Genomic DNA, 17,441 nt, shown 5'->3' with positions numbered 1-17,441 from the left:
CGGTTCTGGCTGGAAATGGGGAATGAAAAGGGAAGGGATGGATTTAAAATGTTGCACTGAGACTACTAGTCAGTGTTGTAATAAAGTCAGTGGGTGAGGATAGACAGAGACTTCAGGAACACTACTTCAAACTGAATGCCTAAAATAATATGTGATGACTCTGCCCTCCCCCTCCAGGCTGTACAGCATTTAAAAAATACATACTGAAGAACCTTTGTACCCCTAGAGAAAAAAAGGCAGAGAGATTTCTGCCATGTGTTTTACTCCTGCTGAGTCAGTTTAAGCATCTGGGTCAGGTTTCACCTGCCTGCAGTTAATTTTTTTTCAGTTCTTGCATCTTTCTTAAAAGCCTCTGTTGGTGGTTGATTGGTTTCTTCAGAACAACTTGAAAAGGATTTGATGACAGCTGAAATAAGCTGGTGTTCCTGGACATGGTCTAGTACTAGACATTAAAGAAGAGAAACTCAAGAGGTTACAGTAAGAGTAGAGGAAAGAGCTGCTGTGCTACTTTAGGAAGCATTTAGTTGTTGGTTTGGGCTTCATGTCATGTTGATGCAGGGGGAGATGCAAGATGAGAAGTGCTGTTTCTCTTCATCCATTTGCTTTGAGAGAAGACCACAGATAAAGAAGCTTCTGAGGTACAGCATGTTAAGCATTTCAGCTGAGCATATGATCCAGGTACAACTCTGAAGAATGAATTATCTTTGCTGTGAACTAGAACTGGCTCCTGACTGGCGTGCTTGAAGTTTGAACAGAGCAAGTTGGGTCTGTCTGCACCAGCTTATACAGACAGGCCTAAGGCAGAGCTTAGAAACAAAACATCACTTCTTCAGGAGTCTGTGTTTGTACAATCACCAGCCTGGACTGTGAGATGCACAGGAGAAGGGTGTGTGTTCACCACTTGCCGAGATAGATACAGGCAAAAAGTACAGTTGACCAAGCTGTGGAGGGCCTGGGGGGGTTTGAAGACTTCCATCCAAGTCCAGCCTTGCCAGGCCCTCAGCAGACACCATTCATTTGGTTTTGTGACTGCTATTCCTGTGTATTTGTTTGACCTGGGTTATATTGTAGCCCAGAGCAGGAGTTTTGGAAGAATTTAGGGTGGTGATTTACAGCTAGCTGAATTTCCAAGTCCTCTCAAACATGATACATACTACTGCGATTAAACCCAGCAGCTTCCTTATTTGCATGGATATTCTTAAGTTGTTCTCTCCTAATAGGCATAGCTTGTCACAAGGCAAACTTTAAAATTACAGCCATAAGATTAAATGGCTGTTCGGTCTTCCTGTTGCATTGCTGAAATAACTTCTACACATTGTGATGGGGGGAAGACATAATTAGAGCTGTAGGTGTTTTGTGTTTGCCGGTTGGCAATTGTCTAAAAGATTTTTGTGTTTCTGTAATGTGAAAGAAATACCTTAAAAACAAAACAAAAATCCCTCAAACATATCTCACACAAAATAGATCAGATTTTATTTAAGTAAAATAAGTCCTTTTTTGTTCCGCTCTAACCCTTAATGTACTTTTGAGAGGAAATCCTCAACAGTGGTTGATCCATGTTAGTCTATGAAATCTGGAGTTTTTTCCCTAAACAAGAAAAACTGTTAACGCACTTGAGATGCATCAAGGATAGAGACAGCTGGAGCAGAAGGTGATGTACAGTAGGTGAAATGGGTAATTCTGAGACAATGGATTCTAGGTTCTGAAACTTGGACATTGATAAAATGTTTTCCATCTGTCATTAGCTATCAAGTATTCTTGTTGAGAGACAGGTTGTAAAATTCAGAGTAGCAGAAACTTCTCTGGACTTAAAATTTGCTTCATAATATTAACCTGTAAATTTAATTTTAGATAAGACTGTAAAGAGTGTCTTTCAGAGTGAAGAAAAGTAAAGGAAATCTGTCTGAAATCTATGTCAACAGGGTGATCTTTACAAATTGACAAAGATTTCTTAAGATTAATCAACCCATCTTAGTTTAAGTGAGGAAGATACCAAACACATTGACTGCATTCTGGATAGAATTAATGTATTCATATAGAGCAAGAGTCCAGCTTCCAAGGACAGGTTTTCTTCAGTGTATTACATTATAGCAGAGAACACTTGGCAATTAGGATGGGTGCACACACTTGTAGAAAGGAGGCTGCAGCTTTTGGATTTGGTGATGTTGGACAGGAATGACAATTACAACACCTAATTTAGTCACTTGAGCTTTGTCAGCCAGGCTTTCAGTGTAGCTTATGTAGAGAAAGGCTTCCCTCAAGCACTCATTGATGTAGTTAGGATTCTGCTCTAAGTCAGTATCTGCAGGAACCTGTTCCACTACAGAGGGACCAAGGGGTCTCTGTTAGAGATTTTTTTTTACCCCCAAACTTTTTTTTTTTGTGGGGGTGTTTTGGTTTTTTGGTTTTGTGTTTTGTTAACTGCACTGCTTCATGGAATCACTCTTTGTGTAACTATATCTCTAAAATCATCAGAAAGTGAAATTATGCAGGATGGCACTTGAGCTATTTATCTTAGTATAAACATAGGATTTGTGTTAGCTGCCTTAAGTTACTAGGAAGATTTTGAAATTGGAGGTTACATCCATGAGTCTGGGAATACCCTCCCTTTCACCTGTTTTCCAGCTGCATTGCAGCAGAACCAGTGGAAGTAATTTCAGCTGGATTTTGCTGTCTGACAAGGTCTTTGCAAATGGTTCACCAACTGAGATTTTTAGGAACCGCTAAGGTATGGTGAAGAGTGGAGTGAAAACTTATACTGCTCAGCTGAATTACTGCAGTTGATGGTCAAGGGATACAGAAGTACTGCTATTGCTCTTACCTGGCTCTCTTCTACCTAAATCTTTTGTCAAACATGTTACCTGGATTCAGAACTTCAGATTGGGCTTCTGTAACCCATGTGCTAGTCTTTAGTGGTGACTGTGTGAATAATAATGTTTAGGAGCTCTTGGGATAGCTATTCATCTGAGAATGGGGCAGGGAGATGAAAGGGGAAGAAACTATACCTGTGACCTGTAACTGTGCTGAGAAATCCCATCAGAAAGTCCATGTCTGGCTTTCTGGCAGGTGATAGGGAGACTTGGAAAAAACCTCCAGCATCGACTTTGTGTTTTCCAGGGGCTGTGATAGTAAAAGAGTTGAGGAATACCTGTGAGCCATGAGGTGCTCTATGTGGAGGGTGAATCTTTGATACCTTCCTGGTCCCATTCATGCCTGGACTAGTGTAGAAGGAGCACTAGCAAACCAGCAGTAAACTTTCACTGAAGGCAGGAGTCCCAGGATTGGCCTTTTGGTGATTTTGAAATTGTGGATCTCTGCATGCATGGGCTATTGGCATTCCTAGTGATGCTTCCCAGCCCAAAACAATGCTGATGGGAGTTGTTGCAGTTATTGACAGAGAGCATGGGTTTCTGTTCTGGGATCATCAACTGCCTCTGAAAGGATCCTGGAGTCATGACAGGACTAAAAGTGTGGTGTATAAGTTCTCCTGTGTGGTCTTAGTCCTGTTCTGCTGGGTTCTACTTGCTCACCTCTTTGAAAGCAGAGACTGACACCTTCTGTAGACCAATATGTACATGGTATTGGTCATTTTTTTCCAAACTGAATCCAGTGACTGTGTAACTAAACTGCTGTATAACACAACAGCTAACAGCCTGGTGCCATTAATCTACCTGTATTCACATGGAGCTTAGACCTATTAAGAGTTTTGTGCTTAAAAATAAGAAGCCTTAGCTTTTCCAGAGAAGAGCTAACACTTGGTAGCTAAACCAGGCTACCGTGGCCTCCTTAACATGGCAAAAATATATCATTAGTCAATATTCCTGTATTGCTGTGATAAGCCTTTATTGTTTGTGGATTAGAGGGTTTCCTCAGGAACTATGTTCTTCCAGAGATTGCCAGAAGGGTATTGCTTGCGGTGTGAATAAAGGGAGCACTCAGTGAGAGTAGGGCATTATCAAATGTGTCCACAGATGTATACCTGAACCTCATATTAGCAGGACAGGTGCATAATCAGCTTGTTGAATATACAATTGAAATAACTACACACTGTTGAAGTGTTTGGCTTTCAGCTCCTGCAGGCAATTCAGGCTTCCTTTGAGCTTTTGTGTCGCAAAGGAAGGGCCACTGTGTTCTTGCAGAGTGTTTGGCTGCGTTGCAACAGAACTGGTTACTGATGCCCAGGCATACTTTGGTTAATGCACAGATCAAATGACTGTTGGGAGTGGCTTTTGGGGTGACGTCCCACGTACAATGATGTCAGCAAAGATTTTAAAAAATTCAGGTGTGGCATAATCTGCCAATTAAACTGATTAGTGCTCTGGCTGAGTCTTGAGAAGGAGCTCTGACTGCAGCCCTGCTTGTTGAAGTCTTTCATGTAGTGCCTTTGGCTCACCTTGTACGAGACTTTTAGCAAGTGCTTTCACTGCAGGGTGAAATTGTGGTAGGATACCATCCCAAGGGCTGTGTGCTAGCTCACTTGCCATCAGAGGAAATCTGATACTGTCTCACAGATGTCCCTAACTGCGTGGAAGCTGTGACACTGGAAGAGGTCCTGCGACTCCTGTGGGATCAGGATGGAGTGCATCACTGCTCTGTTGGCAGAAGTGAAAGCTAGCCAGGAGGCAATGCAGGCTGGGCAGAAGGCACTAAAGCATGATGTGGAAACATCTCAGAAGGAAATCAGAACAATGTTAGCATTACAGAGGAGCCAGCAACAGGTGAAAGAAGATATCAAAGCAGAGGTGAAGTCCAGTCACTTGGATATAAGAACTGTGCTTGAGGAAATCCAGCGAGTAAGAGAAGAAATGGAAGCTCGATTAAATACTCAGGCTGATCTGTACTTACTGATCAAAGAAGTGAGCACCAATTTAACATGTGTAGACAAAGCTTTCCAGAAAATGGAGGAGAAGCAGAAATTTTTTACCAGCTTACATCTTCCCATGAGAGAAAATGTTGAGCAAGGATTTTTCTTTGAAAAATGCTTACACCAGACGCACGTGGGTTTTGAAAGACCTGTGGAAGCTAACAGTTTGGATGATGAATGTGAAAAGAAGGTGCTTGGGGGTAAGACAATTGTGACTGTAAGTGTGGCGAGAGGAGTGAGGTTGCTTCTATTTGTGCTTGTCAAGAAATTTGTTTCTTCTATTTTGAATGCTTTTAAGAAATGTAATGGTTTGTAGAAATTGAATGTCTTGCTTAAAAGAATTTCTAGTTAGTGTAGATACTACTACACATACCTTCCTAGTACATGATATGCAAAGGAAGGCTTTGATTTGGTTCTGCAAACTAAAAATGTCAGAAATTTTTCTGGTAATCCAGCAATAATGCATAAGATAGGGAGGCTCAGGAAACCAGTGGCACAGTGCAAGCTCTGAGGTAGACAGGCAGACAAACACTTGTGTCAAGTACTGGGCAGAACCCTAGCACCTAAATGTAACTTTATGGAACACGCCCTGTGTACTGACAGTTGTGTATTTCTTGCTTCTGAACAGCTATTAACTAGAGAAGCTATGCATGAGAAACAGTTTGCCTCACGGAGAAGCTTGGAGTGGAGCCTTTTGTCTAATGCTCTCCCCAGTGAACTAGAGTCAGCTGCTGTGCCATCCATATAATGGCTGTGGGAGGAGTGCGAGAATTTGTGGAGCTTTTCCAAGATCCAAATCAAATCTTCTGTGGATGATTCAATGAAGGCTTAGTCTTGCAAAATCACTGTTGGTTTTTTTTTTCCCTTTTCTTTACTGGTGTGAAGAAGAATACGACTTTAGATGGTGATTCTGTCCAGTTACTGTATTACATGCAGTACTTGAAAATCTGATTTTCCGTCTTCCAAAACCAAGCTTTCCAACTACATTGGGCAAACGTGGTTTTGAGCCTGCTGGAGAGGAGTCCAGAACCTCATTTAAAGGTGGCAATTGTTCTGCCTTACAAGTGTGACTGTATAGAGGTGGCAGGTGAGCAGGTCCAAGTGACAAGGACTTGGGTTGTTAACCAATCCTGTCTTTAAATTAGACTCTGTCATTGATGTGGTGGTATCAGTAATGAGACTCATGATGCTTTTGTCTTAATGAAAGCATGGCTTTTGTTTTGACACCACAGCATGCCTTCTATACAAATCTGGAAACGATCTGTCATTGCCCAGAGGTACGTAGGCCATAAATAAACACCATAGTGTCAGTGGTGTTAATCTGTAGAGGCAGTTCATGCTACAGAGGGCTCATGCTTTTCAGCATTTGAAGTGGCTGTGTATAGCACATGTCTATGATAAAATTGCCAACAGGAATGTCACTGTTTCACTTCATGCATGTTTTTTGTTCAGCTTTTTTTGGTATAATATCGAGGGCTGGCTTGGTTAGATGCTTGATTGAGCTTCTTGGAAAATACTTGGTGGTCTGGGCAGCAGGATAAAAGCAGTGGTATGAAACTGACAGTGATAAGGGCTGGCTGAACTGTGGAAACAATGGGTATTTGGAGCCTTTTGTCATTTGTAGTTAGCTGTTGTATCACTGTATTTAAATGAAACTTCTTCATTAGGTAACTAACTGTTTGATGTAATTTTTTCCCAGAGTAAAAATTGTCTGCAATTGTTCAGATTTAACACAGCTCTGTCAGTGTCCTAGAGATGGTTGTAACACTAGTTTCAAATATTTAATTCAATTATGATGCTAGCATCTGTATCAGTGAATTTACCCAATACTCTTACATCAAGAATAATGCTCTAGTTCTCTATTTGTCATTAGTGGAGCATTCAGGAAGAGAGAGTAGGAGTATGTAAGGCAGTAGGGAAGGGAAGAATGAGTCTACATGTTTATTTGCTAGTCCCTGCTCTTTTTTCTCCCTCTCTTCTTGATTATTATTTGTTGTGATTTTTGAAGGAGCTTCAGAAGGTAACCAGTAATTCCTACACACAGTATTATCCATAAGATTGCTGGAAATTTGACACAGTTGCTCTCAGACGTGAACTGGCATTTGTGTAAAAGTGTCTACTCAAAAGACTTTTTGAGAAAAGTGAGAAGTGGTCATGTTAGTCAAATAGTGGTAAAAATAACTAGAACTGGCAGCCAAGCTCGATGCTTTTGTCCTAAAGGTTTGTATTTTGATTTGGGTTTTAATAGCTCTAATATTAAACTGCACATTGGTATGTTTCTAACTTTAACAGTCTTTAACAGTCTGCATCTCTGAGCGGAAGTGTAGGGAAATCTCCAAGAACACAAGAGCATTTGAACATTATAAAGCACAATATGCTGACAATTCTCTCACTAGCAGAAAATCTTGCCCAGAGCAGATTTATCTGGAAAATTAATAGGCTCAGGAGGCACTTTATACCAGGCTCAGTAAGGAAGGCATAGAAGGTGTTAGTATTTTGAACAGGAAAACTATTCAAAGACTTTAAAAACAAATGCAGGCTGTGGAAGACTGACGTATTAATACAATAGCTGATATGTCAGTCAGACTAACATTAACTAAGAATCAAAGCTTTTGTTCTTAATACTTTCTCTAGTTGTGAGATTGAACCTTACACTGCTGGGATGATTCTAGAGTCATTTGACAACCTTCAAACCCAGGTGCTTGGGATTCAGAAAAGAATGAGTCTTGTTGCTTAGTTTGTCCCCTATTTTTTTTTCTGCAGGTTCCTATCTTTCTTTTATCCAGATCTCACTTCTCAGGTTTTTTCACTCTATCATGAAGAAATCTTGTTAAATGGAAACTGTACAAAGTAATCTGCTTAGATGTCTTCATTAAATTGCCAAGGGATATTTATCTATTGCATCAGCCTTTTATTGCAAAATTGTTTGCTCATTCCCTTTGTGATCAAGGGGGTAAAACTGGCCTTATCTGCACAGCAGTACTGTACTCCCTTTCCAGTCTGAAGGTAGCAGAGAAACCTGAAAATACAGTGTTAACAAGTCAAGTGCTGATTTATGTAATACGGTTTTCTCTCACGGGAGGTGATTGTATACTGTGAAAGCATTGAGGTTGTCACAAAATTAAGAATATTAAATCAATAATGTAATTTCAGGACTGTGAACATATATTGAAATATATTACATTTTAGAGCTTTCTTAAAGTCTTATCCTTGTGACTGAAAATTGCTAGCATTAAGAAATGCTGCAAGACCTCCAGCTGGTAAAGCTCAGGCCTCAGCTGCAGAGAGGGGAGTTTTTACAATTAAAGTTTTAAAAGGAAGAAAAATAACAAAGGAAATGTAGAGAAAATGGTTTTGTATTCAGGGGTACTTTAGAGTGCAGGAAATACAAATTCCATTTTGCAGACAAAAGAGGACAACTCTTATGTTAGAAACAAGTTACTGAATAAATAGGAGGACAGAGATCTTGCATTTTATAAAAGTATTTTTTCAAAGCCAGTGTGAAGGGTATGCTGAAAAGTATGCAACAGAACACAAGAAGGTGAGGATGAAGTACAAGACACTGTATCCAAGGTTATGGTGTTAGGAATCAAATTGATAGTACCTGCTCTCAATGCTATTGAAATAACCCTTTCTCCTAGTTAGTATTTCAGCAAGCGCTTGTAGGAATTTATAAATTTGTTTGCACCCATCCTTTACACAGCATGAAATGCATATTGATTCATTGTTATTGTTGTTTTCTTAGTTGACAAGGGCAAGCAGCGGAGTATCAAGAGCTCGTGCATACGGACTCAAGCTTCCACAGATGCATGTTCAACTGGCACTAAAACAGCCGAGTTGATACAGTACAAAACAAAATGTGAGACCCAAAGTGGAATCATCCTGCAGCTGAAAAAATTCCTGACGTCCAGTAACCAGAAGTTTGAAGCATTAACAGTTGTCATCCAGCACCTGCAGTCTGAGGTAAAAATTCACAGCTCATCAATTTTGGCTTTACTTGCTTGAACTCTTCTCAGCAAGGGCTTCAGAAAATACTCATATACTGATACTAAATTTGGTGTTTCCATTCCAGTAGTTTCTGTTTTCCTGTATATATATTTATATATATATATATATATATATATATATATATATATATATATATATATATATATATATATATACTTTTTAGCATCAGTTGGCTAGATAAAGAATCAAACCCATGACTGGGCATTGTAGCCTCTGCATGCTTCACGTGCTCTTTAAAAGAGTTTTTAAATGTAGTCGGAGAGTCCTTTAGAGCTGAGTAGCTTTCCAAGGATGCACTTCAAGTTCTGCCCTTGTAGGAAAGACTAGTTTCAGCAGATAATCTACATGGCTTTGCTTTGTTATCTGACATTGGATGGAAGAGAACTTAAGGGGTGGGTATGTTTTTGAGCTACTCAGAATAAAGTCTGAGTTGTTACAGTTTTGAATCCTGCACTGTTGATGATGGCTTAAAATTACTAATAAAAATACAGAAGTGCATCTGGAATTATGGAGTGGAATGAATCAGATTTGGATTAATCTTAATTTTTCTAATCTATTTGAAATATTTAATGACTTAAATCAGTTTGGTACTACACTAGAAACTGTTGATCTGCTTTGAAAACTTTTGAGAAAAGAGAAATGTGAGGAAATTATAACAGTTATGAGTTTATATTGCACAGCTGATTCAGGCTTTAATAGCCATTTATCTTACATTTATAACTAATGTTCTAAGATTGGTATCAATTTCATTTCAACTCTTCTGCTATATGGTGGTTTTATAGGCTGGTAAAGAAAAAAAACACTAAATTGTCTTAGTATTCTAGCAGAAATGTAACATTCTCATGGGATAATTTCTGCTTGCTTTCATTTAATCTAAAAATACTGCATTTATCTCTTAGTCTGGTTCAATTCTAAGAGCAGTGGACCTTAGCCAGTTTTCTGGGATTGGTTTGGTTGGGTTTTTTTAAACTCTTGGTTGAAACACCTTTCTCTGCCTAAGGAACTAGTTTGAGATCTTCAAAGCAATTTGATACAGGATTTTTGGATGCCTGTCATCTAACATGATATTGTGAAATTTTAAGTGAAATTCTCACCGCTAAACTTCTGCGCAATCTTCTAATTACGGTAGAATAAACACACTACTTTTTCAGTAACTCTTACAATTAAATGTCTTGGCCTAGTTTCTTCTCTCCAGTATTTTTTATTGCAACATTTTAAAACTTGCAAATACTTTATAAATATCATGTTTAGTCAGAAGCAGCCCAAATACTAATTTGCTCCTTCTAGGCTATTTTACAGGTTGCCCTAGCCTAAATGTAAGGATTTCTTAAGAATATTCAGGGGTTAAATTAAGGGAAAAGTGATTTTGAAGGATGGAGAAGAGAACTGCATGGAAGAAGGATGATTTTGCTCCTTATTCCTCTTTGTTAGTCTTTTGCAGATGGAAAGAAAAAATATTTCTGTGAAATTATATAAAATCAGTGATCTTGAACAGTTAAGTTTGAGCATATGAAATTGAGCTAGATATGACACACTGATGTATTTTCATACCAGTTATTGATTTTGAGGTTGCTCTCTCCTTTCCTGGGGTAAGACAGATACTTGCTGAAGACTTATTGCTTTACTCTTGTGGCAGTACCATAGGGATGAGAAGGACTCTGCTCTGGTGCTGTAAGGAATAAACACTACTTGTTGGCTGTGGGAAACATCCTGAAGCATCTCACTGTTCAAGGGAACACTGTGAAGAGTAGTTTTAGTTTCGTTCAAGTTTTTTCCTTTAGGGTGAGGGGTGGAGTCTGGCATGGCTAACAATCTTGGCTGCCCATATGATTATTTGTCTGAAGTATCACTTGGGGAACCCTTTGATGTAGTTTTCAAACTCTGGATAAACTAAGGGAAAAACTTCAAGTTAGGCTTTAACTCACGAGGTAGGTTTTCATAGCTTAACTACTGCAGAGCCAAATGAAAGTAGCCTCAGCTTCTCTGTCTTTTAAAAAATATTAAAAACCATACTTAGGTGATTACATGCGGAACAAAGCTGAGGAACATTCTTCCCACTGGAGCAAGTGTGAAGTGACTTGATGCAGCCTAAGAAACAGCTTGCTGGGACCAGAGGGAGGGCCTGCTCTGGGCTCCTCTGGTGCTGCTCTGTCCTTACAGAAAGACAATTCAGCCTGCCACTACCAGAAAGCTAAACCAGCCAAGGAGCATTTCTTTGCCAGGTGGTGACGTGGATTGTCCTAACAATTGGTCAGAGCCAGTGTGAGGGTGAGATGGGGTGAAGGACAGGCTGCCTGGCCAAATGAAGTAAAGTACTGGAATGAGCACTTGGGTCACTTCAAGGCTGGGCATCCCAGCTTGAGCCTCTTGGCAAAATCTGCTGCACCTTCTCCTGCTTTACCTCCAAAGCTGAAGTGACTGGGATACAATTTGGCTGTTAGATTTGTTTGGTTTTATTGTCATGTTGTTTTTCTTTTCTTTTTTTCCCCAAGAGTTCCCAATGTACTTCTGCACAAAAGATTAAAGTTGTTTCTTGAGAGTTCATTTGAAGTGGAATTTAGCTGTGAACAAAATCAGGACTTGCTGGCAATGACTTCAGTCAAAACTGCAGCTAGCTAGCCCTGGAGTGAGGTTGAGAGGCTGCTGTCAAAGGGTTAAATGGGATTGAGCAATGCTGCTCTGATGTTTCTAGCTGAGCAGGAATGTCAAAAAACCCTGAGCTCAAACCTGTTTGTTGCAAGAGTTACCTTGGAGCTGTCAATGGTAACAGCTGTTTCTGATAAAACCTTTCCACTTGATCTGTTGGTGTTTCTTTAGGGAGGGTGGAGAGAGTGTCTATGCTTAGCTACCTACCTTTGCCAAAACCCTTCCAAGTTAAAAAAGTCCTAAAAGTCTGATTTCTGCCTCGCAGGAGCTATTGTTACACTGGGTTAATGCTAGATGGAAAATCTCTTGGCATCCAGAATATTTGATGGCAATGAACGGTGTGGCTGATGAGAACACGGAGTTTTTCCATTGTTGGACAGCTGTGTGTGTGCTGGCAGTGATAGGAACACATGTTAAACTGCATACTAATCACAAAAGCAAGTTGACTCTTTCTGTGCTTTCTCTGATCCCCTGGTAATTCCCGTTACTTCATGACTACTTTCCTGTTTTTTAAGTTCAAACAAGAAACAAAAAGTGGGCAGTACAGAGGAAATGGTGAAATTGGCCATTTACAATAAGCACATGAAGTGCCAAGGAAAGCAGTTTTGCATTAACCTTCAACTGGACTGAGCTCTGTAATTTGCACTACTGGATTTGAGTTGATCTTTTAGCTTCCAGTAGTATTCATTTTGAATGTTTTTCCCTTTAGTGAGAGAGATGTTCACAGATGCTTTAAATATGTGGTTAGCCTATCTGTGGTAAGTCAAGTTGGAGATGCCACTCTTGCAGATCTCCCCTCTCTTGCCTAGCCCTTGTGTATGCTTGGGCTTCTTTGGGAAGCCAGTAAAAAAATTACTATGGCTCTAGTTTTACAGGTCTGTCCATGTCGAAAGTGTTTTGGGTATGTCCCCATGCAGTGGTTCACAGTGGGAAGGAGCAGTGCTGGGGTGGGGTGGGAATGTGTGCCTTGGAGGTCTGCAGCTGTGGCTCCCTTGAGAAGCAAAAAAAACCCACTACATCACCAGCTGATGAGGCTGAGGCTATGGCAGTTCCTGCCTGAGCCTCTGCTTCTTGCTCCTGAGAGGTGTTCAGCCCCTTTCCCTGCCTCAGGACTGCCCCCCAAGGCTGTGAGCCCTGCAGCTGGGCTGTTCTAACCTCCAGCTCATTGCTGTGCTCACTCTTACAATTTTGGGAGTGAAGGGTGACTGTTTTAGCAGTGTGGTATTAGCTTGGTTTTAAATCTAAGGCAGATTTAGCTGTCAAAAGAAAGGTTAATGTGTAGTTAGAATGGCTTTCTAACTGTTCAAAGTGTGAATTGAGATACTTCATCTTCTCATTTTAGTGCATAAACTGCTACATTCTGAGCTACTACCTAAGCTGTTTAAAAAAATCAGATGGTAAAATGTTTAGTTATGAATATCCATTTTTTGTTTTTCTAGTTTAATAGATTAATCCAATTAAGCATCTCAGTAATTTTCTACAGATTCTGGTATAGAAATGGGCTTCAAATATATATCTGTGAAACAGGGTACTATAGAGATGAAAAGAAACTCAGTTTCACTGTTGTGCTTTTCTTGGTATGGTCATGGGAATGCTGCAATTTACTGGTCAGACTTGGGAATGTTGTGGTGCCATCTTTAAGAAGTTTCCTTAGTAGAGGAAAAGACCATTTGAGAGGGTATAGAGCCTTGACAGTAATGTGTGGGTAACACTAATTGTGGATGTGACACAGGAAACAACATGAGAAATGTGCTAGAAATGGTGTGACTGAGCAGGCTTCAGCATTTCTAGGTGGAAATAGAAATTAACCATTAGTATATGACCTGTTGTTACTGGCATTTCCTGACATGTACATGACTGTAAGAGTCAAGATACTAGTTTCCTTGGGAACTTAGCAGTTTAAAATGGTTTTTTTTTTTTTTTTTTCCATTTCAGAACACATGAACACATCTATCTGAAATGTTTGTCCTGGCCTTCATGGAAGTTCAGCAGAAAATGTTTATATTTATCAAATGAGAAATGCATTATCTAGGTTAAGGGGCAGAAGTACACATTGCATCACTAAACCCCAGGAGTTTTGGAACAGTCCTATCCTTTGACCTATAAGTCCTGTTGTTTAGAGCAGCTGTCTTTGAGTAAAACTTGTAGTTTTGATTTTCTAGAACTTAACATTGAACTTGGCCAGTTGTCATTAGAATTTTTGCAGATATATCTGACTTCCCAAAATATGGACATAACTTTTTATGAGAGAGAATAAGGATATGTAATTGAGATTTTTTTGTGCTTACTGAAAAAAAAGGAAAATCAGAAGTCAAAATGTAATATCCCAATTTTGAGGAATGCAAATGTTTTCTGTTTTGTAACAGAGAGTATTTGAGTATTACCACAGTAGTTTGCCCCTGCAGAGAAAACCTGGGCTCTGGAAGCCTGTGTCTGATGGGTAGCAGTTGGAAAGCAAGGGAGTTTCAGACGATTGTCAATGTCTCTATAAAACATGGTATGAATGAACAAGAATGTTTTGGCAACAGATTGAAAATTTGGGAGCTCTAACATCCAGAAAAGCATTTTAATCCATTAATTACTATGAAACTAGGCTCTGATGGAAATAACTTTTTAGAAGGTGTGTCAGTTAAGCAATTTAAATGGTATACCTGGGTATTCAGAATGGGTTACAGCTGAGGAGAATTGGGAGTCTATCCTATAGCTACTCCTATCAAAAGATTTCGTGGAAAAAGACACCTTTTAATGAAACAAACTTGATGTTTCAGGCAACCAGTGCTGCTTTCCACAAAGAACCTGATTTTCATTACTACCTTGTTATTTTTTGTAATGAATTTTTTTCAAGAAGCGGCAGAATTAATGAGAGGAGCAAAATAGAGGCATCTATTGCAAAATTTAAGGGAGCAGTTAGTAGAAGAAAGAAAGAAATATGTTTCAGATCTGTTTCTTTTTTGATTTTTACTACTTTTTCATGTGAAATTCTAAACAGTCTTAAAAATGTAATTAATAGTCTAATATTATGCTCAAGCATAGGCTCTTACTACATTTTGAATAACTTTATAATAGTAATAACAGTTTTATAGACGTGAGAAAAATAGTGACGGTATAACTTTTCAAAGTTTTATGGTATCTGGTGGCTACTGTGTCAGATGAGTTGGACTGAGACAGAAAGCTGTAACAAAATACTGAGAAATAAGTAATTGCTTGGATGAGGATTAGTTTTTATGAGATTGGAGTTTCTACAGGGAAAGAAGGAGTCATTCAGTGTAAGAAGTCAGAAACGCTGTAAAGTAGCAAGCAGGATGTTATAGAGAAGTAAAATTAAATAGCCCAATTATTACACCTGGTCCTGTCTTTGCAGGGCTATTGCATGAAGGTGGGCATGACTTCTATATTGGAAAACAAAGATCCCTGTGAGCCTAAGATCCTATGTAAAGGTTGCAAATGCATAAAGAGCTCACCTTCCCAAATGTGTTAAGTACATAGTGACTCATAGGAATCCTGTTTGGCTGGTTCTCTGCTTTAGTGTTTTCTGCTTTAGTGTTTCATACACTAAACATCAGGGAAAAAACATCTGATTCTCTGTAGATGTGCCTAGTAGATAAAGGAATAAAAAATTAGAAATTGCAGTAAATATCTATCAACTAATCATGTATATGCTGTGTTCTGAGTCTTAATTCTGCCTGAAGTATGTTAAGGTGAAAACTGATGGCATATTTCATATGGTAAGAAGCAGTGTGTAACACAAATGTGGCCATGAGTAAATTAGAAGCATTAATTTCATTGTATATTTATTGATTTGAGATGGTTAATGACATTTTTATTTTATCACAGTAATAGTCTGCTGCTTTCAAAACAAAATATGCATGGCGCAGAGAGTGTAAATCCTGTTTGTTGTACTGCTTCCTTGGCTCATGTCTTTAGCTTGCCTTTGCATTGTGCGATGCAGAAGAACTGACATTGCAAGGGAGTGTTAAGTGAGGTGACTTTATAAGAAATCAATTTCTAAAATTGCTAATACCTAATGAGAAGACTTAGAGGACTGGATTTTGCTAGGAAAGAAGGAACAGGAATAGGTAGAAATTCTGTGGTATAAGGACCAAAATCCTCAAGTCTAATGTCATACTTCAAAGCGGATATGAATGGCTCTTTTGTTGTCCCTTCCTAATTACCTCTAGGCTGTGGCTGATGACACACAAGTGACTAGAGTTTATGCAAAGATGTGACTCAATTTCTACACTACAGCCAATGATGATGATCATTTTTTTATGACTGGAGCAGCACAAGGATGGAGTAGACATAAATTTCTAATGCTTTGTACCCAAGAGGAGTATCTCCTTGGATGAGAAAGCCATCCTGTTGACAACTGAGACTGTACCAGTATTAAGAAATATTTAAATTATAATATTTTTTTCCATACAACCTCAGCACATCTCCAGTAGGGTGTAGCCATACATGTTACAGAAGTGCTTGCAAATTTACTAATTTATTTAGACTAATTTATTAGATTTTTTAAACGCTCAGCATTTCTCTCTAAGTTAAATTTTAGGAGTAAGTGCTTGTGGTTTGGTTTGACAGTAAATGGCTTACAAAAACTAGACTCTTCTTTCCAAGAATAGAATTAATTTGGCCCTGTGTATGGTAGTAAAACACATTTAAGTGCTTCCGTTCTTTGCATTGATGAATTTCTTTTATGCACTCTGAACAAATTTTATTTAATCCGTTATAATAAAATATTTTTTGAAAAAAGCATCGCGATGCTTTTGTAGTTAACAGTTAATTTTCTACTCCTTTAAGTTTTGAGTCTTTAAATTAGTTGTTTGTGAAGTGTATTGCTGGTGGAAGCTAGAAGGCTGATTACAGCCTTCCCAGTCAGAGGTGTTCCCACCTGCCAGTTACACCAGTGAAGGTTCAGTTGCTGCACTTCGCCTGAGGCTCAGAGCTGCCCCTCCTGTCTGCACACTGCAGGGGCTTCGTTCCAGCATTGTCAGAGCCCTTCCTCACTTCCCTGGGCAGGGACCACCTTGCATCCCAGCTGAGATGAACATTCCAGGATGGCTGCTCCAGGTGAATCATGGGAAAATTCCCACAACCCAGCCTGACTCCCTGGGTTATTTCGTGGCCTCAAAGTGAGTTGTGTCTCTTCCTTTGCAATGTACCAGTGCTTTGCAGTTTTTGGTTGCAGCAATTTATTATGCTGCTTCTGAATCTGTTACTGAGGTAGACCAGGCAACTGTGGCAAGTGGCTTATCACATAGATATCAATGTGATATAAGCTACATGAAATTAAAAAGGCAAACAGTTACTGTATTTTGGTAGGCAAATGTAAACTTCTTTTTATTAGTTCTTGTAAATTTTTCTTTTTTTAGTACAGCTCCAGAAGAGTACATATTTTGTTTCTCAAAGGAATGTGCTTGTTTAAAATGTGAACTGTGATGTTTGGATAATTACTACCAGATTGGGCAATGTTAGCTTATTTGGACACACATACTCAAAACCTGTTTTCTGCCATGATTTGCTTTTTTATATTGAATAACTGTTGAAGGACTTGCAGCTCTTAACATGGAGGGAAAACTTACAAAAGGTGATTAGGACTTTTTGACCAGGCATAGCCTATCTGTAGCTCTCAAAGCCTTGATTTGCAGGCAGAGCATGCTAGGAAACCTGGAATGGTCAGTCTGGCTAGTTGCATATGCTCTCAAGGAAATACAAAGTTGCCAGTTTGCTGTAAAACCTCATGCTCTTGTATTTGTGGTCTGCAAAGTTGCTGTGGTATACTCGAGGAATGCCCACCTATTCTAGCTTGAGAACTGCTCAGAACCTGATGTCTTGGAGGTTACTTGGGTCTGTCTTATGTGAAGATTTGGTATAGGTATGTAGCCAGGAAGGCTGTTTGTTTGTGTGCTTGGCACAAATATCCCTC

The 17,441-nt window shown here is 39.2% G+C and overlaps 1 protein-coding gene across 10 annotated transcripts in view; it reads left to right on the top strand.

Annotated features, from left to right (window-relative positions):
• MTUS1 (microtubule associated scaffold protein 1) overlaps window positions 1-17,441 on the top strand; it is a 120,871-nt gene that overhangs the window by 79,720 nt on the left and 23,710 nt on the right. For all 10 annotated transcript variants that reach the window (XM_021536582.3, XM_077782851.1, XM_021536245.3 and 7 more), the window contains one exon: window positions 8,610-8,827. In XM_021536582.3, coding sequence (XP_021392257.1) covers window positions 8,610-8,827 — 218 coding nt within the window. The remainder of the gene's footprint in view (window positions 1-8,609; window positions 8,828-17,441) is intronic.

Source organism: Lonchura striata, chromosome 4 (assembly GCF_046129695.1).
Source record: "Lonchura striata isolate bLonStr1 chromosome 4, bLonStr1.mat, whole genome shotgun sequence".
In the NCBI taxonomy this organism is placed as follows: Eukaryota; Metazoa; Chordata; class Aves; order Passeriformes; family Estrildidae; genus Lonchura; species Lonchura striata.
This window is presented reverse-complemented; position numbering and strand designations above follow the sequence as displayed.